The sequence below is a fragment of the Anomalospiza imberbis genome, chromosome 8 (assembly GCF_031753505.1).
Source record: "Anomalospiza imberbis isolate Cuckoo-Finch-1a 21T00152 chromosome 8, ASM3175350v1, whole genome shotgun sequence".
Lineage (NCBI taxonomy): Eukaryota > Metazoa > Chordata > Aves > Passeriformes > Viduidae > Anomalospiza > Anomalospiza imberbis.
The window spans coordinates 5,688,402-5,703,967 of NC_089688.1; the positions used below are offsets into that span (position 1 = coordinate 5,688,402).

The window sequence follows — 15,566 nt, forward strand, 5'->3', positions numbered from 1 at the left end:
TCAAAACACCTTGGTTTTTATTTTCCTATCCTTTTTGAATCAGGTTAAGCTGTAAACAATTTCTTTTTCAATCAAATACTGCCAGCTAGAATTACTTCCATTCATGCATCACTGAAAACAAAAAGGGTATTTTACCTTAAGTATAGATTTTTCATTTTAAACCATGTCACTTTATACAGAAACCAATATAGCTAGATTCAATGCACCCTGATTAGTTATGTAAACAGATAACCCCCCAAAAAAACCCACATCGACAGAACGAGTAAGTTGGTTCCTTCATAGAATGGAAATTAAAACCTCTCCTGACTTGAGGTTAACATGGTCAGGAATACAGAGTGTGGCACATAAATCCATCTAGGAGGTGTATAAATTGCACTGTATCTGAATTAACAAAGTTATGCATAATGAAATGCACAGTTTAAATTCATGCTAGAAAGCATTTTTCAATATGAAGTGGCAGCCAACTGGCAACCATAACAGTTAGGTTCTGCACCATCATTTATGGCATTATAGATAACTATTACATATAGCATACTTAAAAACCCTGAAGGATTGTGTTACTTGAAACATTCTCCAGGCAGTCATTTGGTTTGAAACACTGGGAGAAAGACTAAAGAGATCACCATCTTATACCAACTATGGTACCTTTAACTTCCATGAAGTAAATCAGATATGATGTGTATTTCACAGTAACAAAGTTGCTTAATGCCTTTTCTCCAACAGTAGGATTGTAGTAAATGTTTCTGCCCTCAGATCACCACTGTCCTGGTGGCTTTCCCTTTTCTCAAGTTTGGGTAACTGCACTGAGCACTTTTCCTGGTTTTTAACTATTCATCAGTCCTTTCAGTATATCGTCAGAGAGTTCCAGCAGCGGGAGTTCAGGAGACGGGATGTCCAGGGGGGGAAGGTTGGGTATTGGAATGTCCTTTGCCTTCCCAGCAGTTGTTGCAAACTTCTGCCAAGTTGCAGCTGAAGAAGCAGATTCCGAGTGCTGCTGCAGACCCCACAGCTCTGACTTCTCGACAAAGTCAGTGTCTACATCCAACTCCTTGTCCACTGGAGATTTTTGGAGTCTAGCTCTTTCTGCTTTTAACTGCTTATTCTCTCTCCTTAATCTCTCGTTTTCAGCTACAAGAGATTCTATGAGCTGCTTCAAATCTGCAATTTTGGTTGCCTGCTCTTCTATTATTGTTTTGTCATCTTTTGGCGCTTTACTCCCAATACATGCTTCCACTGGCTCCTTTTTTTTCTGAAGCAGAAATAAAAGTGTATCTGGGTCCCTGTCAAAGACACCCCGAATATCCTGTGAATGTTTCTCTGTGGAAGAGCTGTATTTCTGAGCAACAGGAACCAGTACATTTTGATCATCAGAGTCTTCAGCAGATGGTTTGTAAGAAGTCTGAAGATGTGTGGCTGCTTCCTTGTCAGCACTCTGCTGGGCTTTCAGCTTTTCCTCCCTCTTTGCCCTTTTCCACCTCTCCTGGATGAGCAGTAACTGTTTCATATGACTATCCCTTTGTAATTCCAGTGATAGCTGAGCCTGAGTAAGAACAAGATTAAACAATTTAGATGATGATCCCTAATGCCACCCAAATATTCACAAACATTGAATTACATGTGTGTAACTATTTCCATACCAGCATCACTACATGCCCAAGGGGGGGAGCTTTTGTTATTCAGACATTAAGTCCAACAGGAAGTGATCTCTGCTTGTAGAGTGCAACAGATTCAGATATGTCAAATTTAGCATAACTACCGGTCTTTTTGTTAGTAAGTCACTGACCAGGCTACAATATCTCTGGGCAGAGGCATTCGGAGTTTAGCTGACCTATGACCAACACCACGAAGGAAGAGATTCACTCGGCATGCACGGCCACACTCTGGCTAAACAATGCAAACTTTTTGTATGCTTCTGTGATGGTATCTGAGTAGTCGTATCAGTAACACCCAAAATGAAGCAGCAAATTGCTCTAAGGCCAGCTATGGACCCAAATGATTCAGCCATATTTAATGAAGGAGGTGGCACAGCAGTTATTAACTCACCTGGGTGAAAGACCATTTTTCTACAAAAATGACCCATTGGAGCAAAGACAGATGTCTGATCTCCCAAGGGTTATTTGATTTCATAATACTGGCTAAAGTCAAAGCCTGCTGGTACAAAAGTGCTGAGCAGCCTACTACATTCACAGATGAACTTGTGCAATGAATAAGAAAGAGTGTCAGGGCTGTTGTTCTAGAGATCCTTCAATCAGGATGCATTAAACCAAAATGACACACTGTAGATAAGATGCTTGGCTTTTTATCTCAGCAAAGTACCAAGTGCCTCACAGATAAAGTTAAACATGACACTAGTTCTTACACCTACTTGAAGATGTCTGGCAGACTAGAAAGTTGGAGACCCCTTGGATGGGTTAAGGTTTCTCTTGTCCTTGGAAAATCTCTCTAGGAAGATCAGTATTAGCACACTTGTGAAACTCCTGGTGCAATTGCCAAGGGTTCAGAAAATTTTGCAGAGGCTAATGCCCAGGAGGGGTGTGATCAGACACAATGGGACCCACGGGCACACCACGGGGCTGTGGCTGGTTCTGGCATCTGCCGCGCTCTGGTCTCACCTGCTCCGACTGGGTCAGCTTCATCGCATCTGTAAGGTACCCTGTGGGACAGAACATCCATCAGCACTTATGGCACGGCTGAGAAACCTGAACGCTTCCAGGAAAGCTAAGGAAGGCCTTCAGACCTGTGTGCTCAATCCCCACATAAAGGCAGCAGTCTAGAGGGAAAGTATTTACCAAGTTACAGTGGCTGGAAACACCTGCTGTTTTTCAGAAGTCTGAGAAAACGAGTGTAAAACCTTGTAATACACACTACACCCTTCCCATGGTATCCTGTTGGCTTGGGTCACTCCAGTTTGTTTTTAGAGCAGCAGCGATTTCCAGAAAAACTTCGAGCATATCTTACTAGTGCTGAAAATGACAATGTATGAGAAATTCTCAACTGAATTTGGAATGATGCAAGACAAAAGCAAGAAACATTCAGTGTATTTTTGGGTTTTATCTTGGTACGTGAAGCGAAAGAAAACAAAAAGTATGCATTTTAGAATAAGTGCAATCTCTCATCACTCTGAGAATTCATAAATACCAAAGAAACTATTTGTTTCTCACTTTATGGGGTTTTCTAGTATTTATGAATAGAGCCAGAACGCCTGGTATCTAGGTTACCATGTTCAGAGCAGCCACTTACTTTGTCTTCACACAAGCCCTGTCACTGAAAATGTCCTACTTGTTGCACCAGTTAAGACCTCCTTTCTTCTTCTGCCAAGTAGCTGCACACTGTCAGAGAGCTGAGGGACTCCAACACAAAAAATTAAGCAGGACTATTTAAATGGACAGGTAAATGCACAAGATCTCACGGAGAAGAGGCTGTCCCTGCAGTGGTGAGGTCTGTAATGCAAGCTGCTGTTTTGCTCGAGTTCTGGGGAGCTCATCACCTGTTCTTGGCTGCCTTGATGCAGACATTAGGAAAGGGAAGGTTTGTAAGCAAACATCTGTCCTTTACCAACAGAGAAAGCACTGTGACCTCGCCTAGGAAAGCAGTAAAGAAAATGCAAAGTATAAAGTGAGACTGGCTTAGAGCAGGTACACAACTTCAGTCTGTGCATACCACAAGGTGTTGGCTTCATCTTCAGTCAAGAACTGCCTTCACAGTGATAACCACCCCCAGTCTAAACAATTTTGGAAATGTCTGACTTTAGCTGCTCATATGAGAAAAAATGTTTTCAAAAGGATTCTTGATCTGGACTGAAAAACAAACATTTTAAAAATAAAAATTTTGCAAGTAACTAGACATTCTACTTACACAGAATCATAGAATCTGCTGAGTTGGAAGGGACCCAGCAGGACCATCAAGGCCAACTCCTGGCTCTGTACAGGACACCCCAAGAATCCCAGGTGCCCAAGAACATTGTCCTAACACTTCTTGAACTCAAGACAGGCTTGGTGCATGCAAATCTAAAAACTGATTTTAAGAGCTGAAATGTGAGAAATAAGCTACTCACCAGCAGCTTTTTTGTGACAAGAAATTGCTTCTTCATATTTCCCTGCTGCCAACAAGCGGTCTGCTTTTCTGCTTTGCTGGTGAGCCTTAAAATTAAAAAAAAAGAACACGACATAAATGAGGGTAAATGGACAAATGGTTATACCTGTCTTTAAAGTAACCAATACATCTGAAAAACCTGTACTGATTCCAATTGTCAGGCTTTTAGGCTCAGATCTTCACTCCCTTCCAAGCTTTGTAATTGGACTTCTTTAATACTACCTTAGAAGAGTCTGAACTGGTAAAAACTGAAGTTTGTTAATGCAGCAAAACTGGTGTGTAGACAACAAAATACTTTTGAAGCTGTTCCTCAGAAAGCACATGTTCCCCTTTCTAAGCAGGCACTTACCATAGTCATGTAAAAAGAACATTAGGGCAAAGGAAGTTATGAGAAGTTGTAAGTATTTTGGATCAATCTATCTGGAAGAATGCAGTATATTTGAAGTATGTTACACCTTACAGCTGATTTGACATTTTCTGCTGCCCCATACCCAAGACATTTTGCCTCTTGGGTGAATAACTTGCCTTTTTTTTTTTTGTCTGCAGCTTACACCAATTAATGGTTGCAGCACAGCCATAGTTAAAAGTATCAAAGTCACGTTGTTGCTGTACAACAATTAAATCTATACTAGTATTTGTAAACCACTAATGTAAACCACCAACACAGACTAGGTCGTTGCTGAAAGCAAACATTTGATGCAGGTATTTGCATATGTTTAGTGAGAAACTATTGCATAACCAGCACTGCAACATTCATGAAAGCGAGTCTTTTTTGTCATTACTACAAGACATGGATTTTATGGCCCTTCCTCCAAGACAAGCTGTGTAATGTGAAAGGCTACAAGCACTAGCTGGTGAGACTGTCAGGTACACACACTGTTCAGGACTGCTTTACTACATGTTGAGCTTGAAGTAAACAGACATCAGGTACTGATACTTACATGACACTGATATTAACATCCATTTAAAGTACAAGTCTCAAAATGCAGGTCAGTTTGTCATTTTTGGCTGCCAAGTGGAGTTATGCCCTACAGTATTACAGTAAGTTCAGTGTTCTACCAGAATCTTAGCAGCTCTGACACCACAGAAGAGAATGACTTGTACAGAAAACATCTGTTTGGGCAACAGCTGTTCTTAAGCAATCCCTGGCAGTTACATCACTCCATGAAGACATTTGGCTTTCCTAAAACTGATTTCATATGCTAATATGGTGTGTTCTTAAAAACCTAAAACACAGCTCCTTGACTCTTCACAAGAAATAGTCTTTGTTACATTCTTCTTCCTCACCTTCACTGAATCCTCAGAGCATTGTTAGCATTTCCCATTTCTTCTACCCTGAGGTTAAATAATCTCAGAAGAGGAAGTGTTTTCCTATTGGAAAATCATCTGTTTATGGCCTTTTTCTATGGACTCCTACAAACGACATATGCCAGAAAGATAAACTTATTTCCCTTTGACATGAACAAACAGTATCGGCACAGATAGAGCCATCTCCTTGGTTATTCCTGGCAGCTTGTCCCATTACAAATTAGCTATGTCATGGATATAAAAACACCTGAGCTAGCTCTTTGCAAAACAATTTTTCAGTAAATTAGTATTGATACAGCTGCTTCTGCAAACTGCATGGGCAGGTCTAAAAAAAACAGGGAAAGAGGAAATAGAATAGCCAGAAACCAAAGAGCTAAGACAGCAATTCAACAAGTCAGAGGACAAGCTCCATTTACTAGTTTTTACATATAAGAATTTGAGTCCCATTGTTTTCAAACATTATTCATGTATGTTTTAAACTGCTGGAGTGTGATCTTACTCAGATCACTTAAGCACATGCAGAACATCTCAGGACATTCAGTTCTTATTTGACTGAGCAATTAAATTATTTCCATTCTCAATTAACTTCCAGTGAAACTGAAGAGAGTCTGAAGAAGTTGGGCTGAACTGTGAATAAAATTAGGAAAACAATAGTCCATAGATGCTGGCAAAAACAAAACCTAGGATCCTCTGATGACAAGGTCACAATGCCTTTCTTGCTCTTATATCAAAATATACATGTCAGGCCATCTTACTCTGATGCAACAGAATTCCCAACGGAAACAACAGGAGCCACACCCGAAAAAAACCATCAGTTTTAAGCACAGCCCTGCGTGGAAAAACTAGCTGTTTTGCAGTCAGTCATGGGCAAGGAATTCCTATTTTCCTGTCTTTTCCTGACAGGTTGACAAGAAAATACCCGCTTGTTTATTCTAACCCATGTTTGTTCCAATTAGTTGATTATGGAAAGACCAAGGAATTTTTGCCACTTTCATGGCAGCTTATTTATCAATAAGCAATTTGAAGAAATTAGTGGTGCTTTTTCCTAGCAGCAAGTGATGAATACAACAGAAGTATCTGGATGCTTACTAGCCATTATCATGGATGAGCTTCTACATCTTGTCTACTCTGATGGTTTATTCTTAGTGCTCAGTTACCCTCAGTCATGCAGCTTCCAACCACTGTTAGCACATCTATTTTGAACTCAACCTGGCCTGTATCCCATTATAAAATTGGCAATGGAAGAACTGGTCCTCTGTCATAAAGAGAAGATTACTCTCAAGTTTATCCCTGGTCTGATGTCATGATAGAGGAAGGTATTTACATAACAGCTCTGGAGCTTCAAGGCTGGTTCCCAGCAGATTCAAGCAGGATTGCTTTGACTTTGGTCTTGCTGCTGTGATTACAGAAACACCTGCTGCTTGGCTGTGGTAGGTTTAGAGATCTGATTTCTCTTTCCTCTTCCACTTGCAGTGCTGGAAATTAATGTAGGATGGGGTGTAGAATAATTATAATTTATTAAGAAGCTCTAGAACTGAAAAGGGGAAGCAGGTTGACAACTACTTTCAGATGTCCCTCCCAATCCTGATGAGCAGGAATTCCCAGTAGGCAAATGGACAGGTGTAACAACTTGACTCTTGTAAAAGGAAGCAGGTGTGAGTGAAGGATGGCCAAGCTAAAAAGCTTCCTCACCTTGCCCTACTATAATTGGCTCTTAAGGGAGCTGGGTAGCCTTACTGTGTGACTTGCAGCACTCTGGACTAACTGCAGAAGGTGAGACATTTTTCCACACTCTTTATAAATATAGTTGAGATGCTGAGGGATGATGCTTGCTTTAGGAAGTTTGTACTGATATTCTAGGGAAGTGTTCTTATTTGATCTTTCCACTCAACTAGCCCAAATCACTGCCTATGTAATCTCTGAACAGCAGAATAAAGCCCAATCAAACAATCCTCTAGAACAGCAATGAGAGTGTCCTCTTTACTTATAGCTTTAACCAAAATATAACATTCCACTTATTTGTGATTTTTTTCCCACTATAGGCTAGATAATGATGTGGCTGCAGGCTGTGAGAAATGAAGCCATGAGGCCCACTTGCCAGATCTATTGCTGTTTCCTCAAAGGAAAAAATAACAATGTTTTCTTTCTAATCACAGCATAATCTTACAGTTTAAAGGACTACCACAGAATGATCCTGGCTTAGGTTGTGGGGATAAGGAGGGAAAGCTGCTACTCTTCTCACACAATTCTAGCTGATGGCTAGCTATTGTGGAAAGGAGAATAACAGGAAAAAACCCTGTTTGATTCAACAGTATAAAAATAATGTTTTAAAAAAGGGCAGATGCAGTACACATTTTCAAGTAGTGTAGGCCTACCACCCTCTCCTAAGAGCAGCCATGTGCAACAGTGCTCCTGCAGCTGAGACAGGTATGTTTTGTTTTTCCCTGTTCCGCTAATGGGAACAGCTGTTCACTGGACAAAGCCTTGCACAAGGTGTTAAGCTTACAGCCTTCCTAGTATGTTACAAAGGACTCAGGAGAAAATGATCTATTTTAATGGGATTATGGAGCACAGATTACAGCACTTTGCTTAAAATGACACAGGCAGGAAAAACCCAGCTGCTAGAATGATGGGGCCTGATGAAAGTTTAATTGCAGAGAAGTTTCTGTTTGTAAATGCTTTAAGTGAAACCACTGTTTGATGCTGCTATCATCTATTTTATGTTATGGACTATGCATATCAGTTATTCTTGCCAGAAAAGATTAACACCTGTGCTCTCCATTGCTGAAAACAAGGGGGAAGGGTTTTTTTTAAGAGATGAGGGATCTACTTTAGGAGTTGCTTCCTTTAGGATATAAGTCTGATTTCTATTTTGAACAGTCAAAGTGTACACTGCATTGCCTCTCTGTTATCCAGAAGAGTGCTAAGTGTTTTCCATGTGGGTGTTTACAGCAGCAGGCCACAAAGGGTAGGACAAGGTGGTGCACCATGGCTCTCCCCACCCCACACACACTCTGCCAGAGGCTACACCTACAGAGGCCTCTTTCAAACCCATTCTTACCAGGAAATAGTGAATTTTGAAAGATTTGAACATGTATGTCCTCATATGCAGTGAAAGAATGTAATGAAGAGAGAATACAAGTTCAAAACTTGATCTGAGAGGTCCAAGAATAAACTATGGCCATTCATTTATTTAAAAAAGTGCAACCTTGATCAGGGTGACTATGCAAAATGGCATATTTACTGGCAGTTGCACTAAAAGTAAAAATAATAAGGAGTTGTACTGTAACTGAAGCTAAAAAATGAGATTATATTTGCAGTAAAACTAAAGAAATGGTAATGCTGTAGCTTTACCAAAAGAAGAAAGCCCCCATTTTTAAATACTTGTATTGCGTAGAGAAAGATGACTAAAGATCAACAAAAAATTGCAGAACCCATTGTGGATGTCCAACCAAGACCACTAGTCATGTGTTAGCTCAATTTTCTGTTTTTGAAAGCCTGTATTTAGCAAGGTTGACAGACCAATGACTCAACTGTGTAAATTATAGTTTAGTGTTCCTATAGAGCAAAACAAGTATGTGACACTATCATGAGAATGTTAATGTTGAAAATACAGACCCTTCACTCACTTTGTATTGAATTGTAAAGATGTTAAAGTTCACCTTCCATGTAAGCAATAGTATTAGACTTTAAATATATGGGCAGACAAGCAGGCAGTTGTTCAGGCAACCCTCATTAATTGACTGAATAGCTCTAATTGACTATGCATGTGTTCCCAACCTATTCCAAGTTTCAGATAAAATGGTTATTCTGAGTTCCTCACCATGCAAATGCAATTAGAAGATCTGGAATGAACCCAGCTTGCATTCATACTGCTCTGGTTAGGTGGAGTCTTCAAAGGCAGAGCTGCAGCCCTTTCCCTGATTAAGCCCTCTCCCTTTACGTTCATTAAGGTGTGGTATCCTTTTACCTACTGCATAGTCAAATGAACCTCATTCGATTCCCTTTCACCCATTCAGTATGATAAAAGCATTAAATGCTTCTACTTGTTTTTCAGAGCCATTTTCAGACTCACAGAATGAATTAGGTTGGAAAAGACGGTGAGATTGAGTTCAGCCTGTGACTGAACACCACTGTGTCAACTAGACCACAGCACTGAATGTCATGTCTGGTCTTTCCTTATCCAGGGACAGTGACTCCACCACCTCCCCAGGGCATTTCGTGTGCCTACAGTTCTCAGCTGCTTTGGCTATGTTCTTCTTGTCCTCATATATAATGTGTCACAGCTGGTACTACACAAGTCTTGCTAACTCAAGGTTACAAGATAAGTGAGAACCGTTCCACTGCCCCGATAAACAAAACCAGTCTGGGCTTCTGTATGTAGCCCTAAACCACAAGGCTCAAGCTGTTACAGCAACGGAGCTACCTCTCAATAAGAGCATCTGAACCATTACAAACAACTGTCCAGTAAACAAGCTTCCAAGAGCAACAATTTCAAAACAACTGGGGCAGAAAGGCTTCAGCCGTGCCTTCAGTCTGTCTCACCAAGCTTCTCTGAGATGGCTTCATTCGGGTCCTTAAACTGCTGGTCGTGCTTACTCAGAGCTGAACTCTGTGGCTTGATGACAGGCGTGTAATGCCAGTGTGACACAGCAGAAAGGCACTGCTGGTAGGTACCCAAACAGCACAGGTACAGTGAGGAAATAACACCTGTCAGCCACCCATTGCTTAGCTAATTATGTTCTTGACTGGGAGCTGCTGCAAGTTGTTTCATGTGCCACAAGGAACAGTTTTGTGTTGTGCTCTTACAGCAGTTACATGCCTGCACACAACTTTGTCCAGCTTTTCCAAGGTGGCTATTACAGATCTGGCTGTTCAGCTGAGTATCTGATGCACCTCCAGCCACTTTGCTCAGATATGCTGCTGCCTCTGTGGATTCACACCTTTTGGTTCTTCCACCACTGTGATAAAACAGACTTTGTGTTAAGCATGTCAATCTAGTGATACTTCCCCGTTTGTTACCTTACAGGCTTGCTCTCTGTAACTGGACTTCAGAATTGAAGTGCATCTGCCTTTTTTTGGTTTCATTTTACACTGTAAGACTAAGTATAGCAGCTGTCAGGTTAAGACTGAAAAAAAAAAGAAAACAAATAGGGTTCCATGGATGTTTCTGTAGATTAACATAATATTCCTGGTTTTCCAATGAAAATGACAGAAGTGCAGGCTGCTATTAAGTCTCAAACACATTAACATGTGTGGTTTAAATTCTCTGGTCTCTAGTGAACTTCTGTAGATGTTTTCTATTTTCTCCTTCTACACTCCCATATTGCATATTTATTCTGCTTGTTACTTTACCTTTGTGTGGATGTAGTATTACTTCACTTTGAAATAATTCATTAAAGTAAACCATTGATTGGCTTGCACTGGAATGGCTGCTACTGATGGCTAGCAGCATTAATATTAAAAGCTTTCATTATAAGAGATTCTTGGAATACACACTTTGTGCTATTCTCACTCCAGCTATTGGTCTGTGCTTTCTGGTTTTCATTAAAACAGCAGCTCTTCAAGCTGAGTCCTTTATGCTTCAGGAAACTTAAGAGGTGATAGATATCAATCAGATTTTGGACTGTATTTTATTATAAACCATACAAATACTACTACCTTGTAAGAAGAATACAAGGTAGAGGTGGCATGGCTCCTCAGCTACAGGACAACACTGAGCTGTGAAAGTAGAATTTGAAGAATTATGAAGTCCTGGGTGTCAAACTCTGTTTATGGAGCAATTTCTAGTCTCTTCCTGAGGTTAACACTATTTGCCTCACTTTTACTGTGTTACTTCCAAGCTTCTGTCAGCAGTGTGTAATTGTGCTTCTTAACTTGCAACTTTTGCTCCTACACCTAAGGGTAAAATTATGGCTGGATGTGAGAGCAAAATTCTTTGCCTAAATCAGGTGGCAGTAGGAAGTGCCCCTACAGCAAGCAGCACAGAGAAGCCCTCAAGATGCTCTGTAAATACATGCAGTGTTCATAGAAGACTTCTCTTTATGCTTTTACAGTGTAGGTTTTAATTTGTAAAAAGACTGTTGAGATGTTTTGTGTGAAATAAGTAAACAGCTGGGCTAGGTACCTGCTGTATGGCTGCCTGCTGGTGCAGGGACCCCACTTACTTCACGCTGGTTTAAAGTTCCACGGCATAACCTAAAAATGTTTCATGTGAGGCTGAAGAAGACTCAGTTCCATAAAGATAAAATATTATTTTAGGGAAATGTATCTTTCAGAAGTTTCAGGAAAAGAGCATAATTGAAGCCAGAAGAATATAAGATATGGCATTAAAGTGTAAGGGGTGGGGTGTGATTTTTTTGTTTGTTTGGTTGTTGTTATTGTTTGTTGTTGTTGTGTTTGTTTGGGGTTTTTTGTGGCCAGGAAAATCAGGACAGTATCCATGCTTTCCAGTAACTAAGACTAGATGATCCACTATTAATGAACAAATTTTACAAGACAAAGCAGGATTCAAGTACTGTGGTAAATTCTAATGAATAGCCTGAACTGATGAAAAATCAGTTTTGTAAAAATTGTCAAGGCATGATGTATTGGAAGAGGGAAAATATCTTGTATTTAAACCACTGATAGCAGTTAAATAAGACTAATGATTACTGTACCCAAAATCACTTTGTAGTTTAGGTGTTGGGTGATTTGGTAGCTTTGATTGGTTTTCCTTTTCTTTTGGTAGCTTTATTTTCCTCATTGGCACATTTGGAAAAAGTTGTGCTTTTCCAATTCACTGGAACTAGAGTTAGGTAAGAGAAGAAATTTATGGGAAAAGAGTGCAATAGGTAACACTAGATAGTATCAAAAACTTGAATGAACATTCTTATTTTGGAGGTTGGCACCTTCCCTGAATGATGTTGTCAATCTGAAGCTCCACAGCAGAGAAGGGCTATGAACAGAAGAGCTTTGCAGAATTGTAGTTACTCCTTCCTGTTTGTGTCCTTGTAAAAACGCAGGCATGTTCTAACCATGGTACTGTACCCATTCAGCCCTCTTATCATGAGGAGTTTCCATGCTGCTGACCCAGCCTCAATGGATGTGGCACTCTCCTGTATATGATGATCCATGACTATACTGCACCGCAGCTTCAAGAAAAGTTTTTGTATTTCAAGACACTCTGGCAGCAGAAACATATACACAGGCAAATTCATAATTTTGTGTATGAAAGCATGTAAAGCAACTCTTTTTCCTGTATCATCCATTACACAGAAGTGTCTTGACCTTATTGTCAGCCTGGAGCTAGACAGGCTAGACTGTACACTTCTATTGTGGTTGCAAGGTCATAAACCAAGCTTTTGTCACTCCTACAATCTCTAAATGGCCTCAGTAAGAAATATTACTGACTGGTGATATTGCCAAAAAAGTTGCTACTTTCAGACATTTACTAGTGAATAAACAATTATAATTTTCTCTTTAGAATCTTATGTGCTAGATCTGCTTTTTAAAAAGGTTTTTACAATGTCTGTGAGATACATATAGTTTAGCCCTCCTGTTTTACTATGCTTTAAGTTTGCCTGACTTTACCCCGTGATATCAACAGGTTACAAGAGCTTTCCTATTTCCTGCTGTTCCTTATTTCAATTAGTCTTTCGGTAGACAGAGTAAGAAGTGAGACAGGATGATGCTGACATACCCATATCTATTTAGATACCTACAGATGTAAATAGACCGTCTTCCTAGTACAATGTCAGCCCTAATTCCATAGGTGGTCTGCAGTGACAGTTGTATGAGTCTTTCTGAAACTAGGGAGAGCAACCTAGAAATACCTGATTGGCTCTGTAGGCGATGACTTGTCAGGGCTGACACCATCCTGGCATAAATAAGCTTTGATTAAAACCTAAACTGAAACAAGTCTCTGAGGTTTGCATGGCAATGTCTAAACAATTCCTGGCTCAAACTCATTCCTGGAAGCAATACAGCTGTGTTCTCAGTGCGCTGCCTCTGGCTAACTGGACTGCTGGACCAAAACTTGTTTTCCAAGGGCATGCTCTGTGTATCACCACATAGCCAAGATACAGCCTTGGTAAAACCCACAAGGCAGCAGAGAATTAACTCTTCTTGACCTGAATCTTGTCTATGGGACAGAGACCTGCCAATTTAGACCGTTTAACATCTGATTAGCTTTTGTGAAGAAGCATTTTTTAGACTGTCTGTTTCAGTTCAGGTTCCTTAGAAATTTACTTTAAGCAGAACAATTACTGATTTAAGGTTTTAAAGCATTTCACCTTCCGCAATTAAAGGAAGCACTTAGCCAGTACTAGGCCCTGACAAGCTTCTAGAACTCTTGAAACTCTCATGGATGTGGCCTGTGTCATCTAAACGTTTCCTCTAGACGCTTCCTTCCTGAACTGTTGTCCCTCGCTTTTGCAACGCGATGTCCCCACAGACCCCTGCAATCTAAACACGCCACGACACCGCCCCCGGGCGCTGCCCCTCTCGCCGCGCTCCCCGGGGCAGGGAGCAGGGCCGCCCCCGGGGCAGGGAGCAGGGCCGCCCCCGGGGCAGGGAGCAGGGCCGCCCCCGGGGCAGGGAGCAGGGCCGCCCCCGGGGCACGGAGCAGGGCCGTCCCCGGGGCAGGGAGCAGCGCCGTCCCCGGGGCACGGAGCAGGGCCGTCCCCTGCACAGGGAGCAGCGCCGTCCCCGGCACGGAGCAGGGCCGTCCCCGGGGCACGGAGCAGGGCCGTCCCCGGGGCACGGAGCAGGGCCGTCCCCGGTACGGAGCAGGGCCGTCCCCGGGGCACGGAGCAGGGCCGTCCCCGGCGGCAGCGGACGAGCGCACGCCCTCCCTCCCCAGAACCGCCTCCGGCCCGGGACGGCCGCTGGGCCCCGCTCCCGTCCGGGCAGGGCCTGACACGAGACCTGAACAGGTGCGTGGGGGGAAAGAAGGGCGGCAGGAGCCCCTTTTTCTGTTCAGGTCGCGCCTCTCCGCCTGGTTACCGGGGGGTAGGAGCCGAGGGGTGTCACCCTCTCCCCGCTGGCTGAGCGGCGGCACCGGCCGACCCGACGCACCCCCACCTTCCCCTCCACTTCCCGCGCTCACCAGGTTGAGGGGCCCCTCCATCACTTCCATGGGCGGCGGGGGCTGCGGGCACATGGGCGAGGGGCGCTCGCCGGTGCCCCCGGCCCGGCCCGGCGCGTCCCGGCCCCGGCCCCGGCGCGGGCTGTAAACACGGCGGCCGCTTCCGCCCTGCCCGCGAGAGCGGCGCGCCGCCTCGCGAGACTTGGGCGCCGCGTCGCCGGGGCAACGGGCGCCGCGCGCGCCTCCCGCCCCGAGGGCAGGAGGAGGCGTCTGTGGGAAATGTGAGGGGAAACGGGGAAGGGAGAGGGATTCGTTCACCCTTCCCATGAGGGTGTGCCCGTCAGCCGGCGGGAAGAAAGATAAAGGGACGCGTCACGTTCCTTGCTCCTCGGAGCAGTTAAGCCCTAAAATGGCGAAGAAAAAAAGAAAAGAAAATCTTAGAATCGTAGGATAGGCTGGGTTGGAAGGGATCCACAAGCACCATGGAGTCCAATTCCCGGCCCTGCGCACCATGTGCCCCAGAGCGTTGTCCAAATGCTCCTCGAGCGCTGCCAGCCTTGGGGCTGTGAGCACTGCCCTGGGGAGCTGTTCCAGTGCCCGACCACCCCCTGGGTAAAGAACCTTTTCCTGACATCCAACCTCAACCTGCCCTGACTCAGCTGGATGCTGTTTTCTCGAGTCCTGTCAGCGCTCATAAGAGTGAAGAGAAGAATGCCTGCTCTTCCGTTTCCTCTCATAAGGATTCTGCAGATTGCAATGAGGGCTCCCCTCAGTCTCCTCCAGGCTAAACAAACCAAGCGGCCTCAGCCACTCCTTGGGCATTGCTGCTGATGATCTCGATTTAAAGTATTTCAGCACTAATGGTTGTTCTGTAAGGATGATTAGTCTTACAGAGAGATTTCTAATCCAAGTTTGTGGATATGCATGTCTATCTCAACTTTAGTATGGTTTTTGACAATCCCCTGCAACATCAGTGTATAGGAAGTGATGAGGTATGATCTAGATAACCATACACAGAGATGGACTGAAAACTGGCCGAGCTGCCAGGCTCAGAGGGCTTGCTTTCGTTACGAACCGTGGTTGAGTTCCACTATTGTCC

General features: G+C 43.1%; 1 protein-coding gene and 1 long non-coding RNA gene across 5 annotated transcripts in view; one reads left to right on the forward strand and one right to left on the reverse strand.

Moving 5' to 3' along the window:
- NRBF2 (nuclear receptor binding factor 2) lies at nucleotides 1-14,651 on the reverse strand. 3 transcript variants are annotated; one of them, XM_068197077.1, is made up of 4 exons: nucleotides 14,489-14,651; nucleotides 4,055-4,139; nucleotides 2,613-2,653; nucleotides 1-1,540 (listed from the first exon to the last, which is right to left on the reverse strand). In XM_068197077.1, exons 1-4 carry the CDS (start codon nucleotides 14,540-14,542, stop codon nucleotides 824-826), a joined length of 897 nt encoding a protein of 298 aa, XP_068053178.1. In that variant the 5' UTR covers nucleotides 14,543-14,651; the 3' UTR covers nucleotides 1-823. The 3 variants fall into 3 exon arrangements, with proteins under 3 accessions (XP_068053178.1, XP_068053179.1, XP_068053181.1); XM_068197078.1 differs by lacking the exon at nucleotides 14,489-14,651 and adding an exon at nucleotides 6,494-6,524; XM_068197080.1 differs by lacking the exons at nucleotides 2,613-2,653; nucleotides 14,489-14,651 and adding an exon at nucleotides 5,034-5,193.
- LOC137477836 (uncharacterized) overlaps nucleotides 6,525-15,566 on the forward strand; it is a 73,956-nt gene continuing 64,914 nt past the window's right edge. The window contains exon 1 of one of the 2 annotated variants that reach the window (XR_011001206.1): nucleotides 6,525-7,173. This is a non-coding gene — a long non-coding RNA (uncharacterized lncRNA). The remainder of the gene's footprint in view (nucleotides 7,174-15,566) is intronic. The other variant, XR_011001208.1, reaches the window with a different exon arrangement.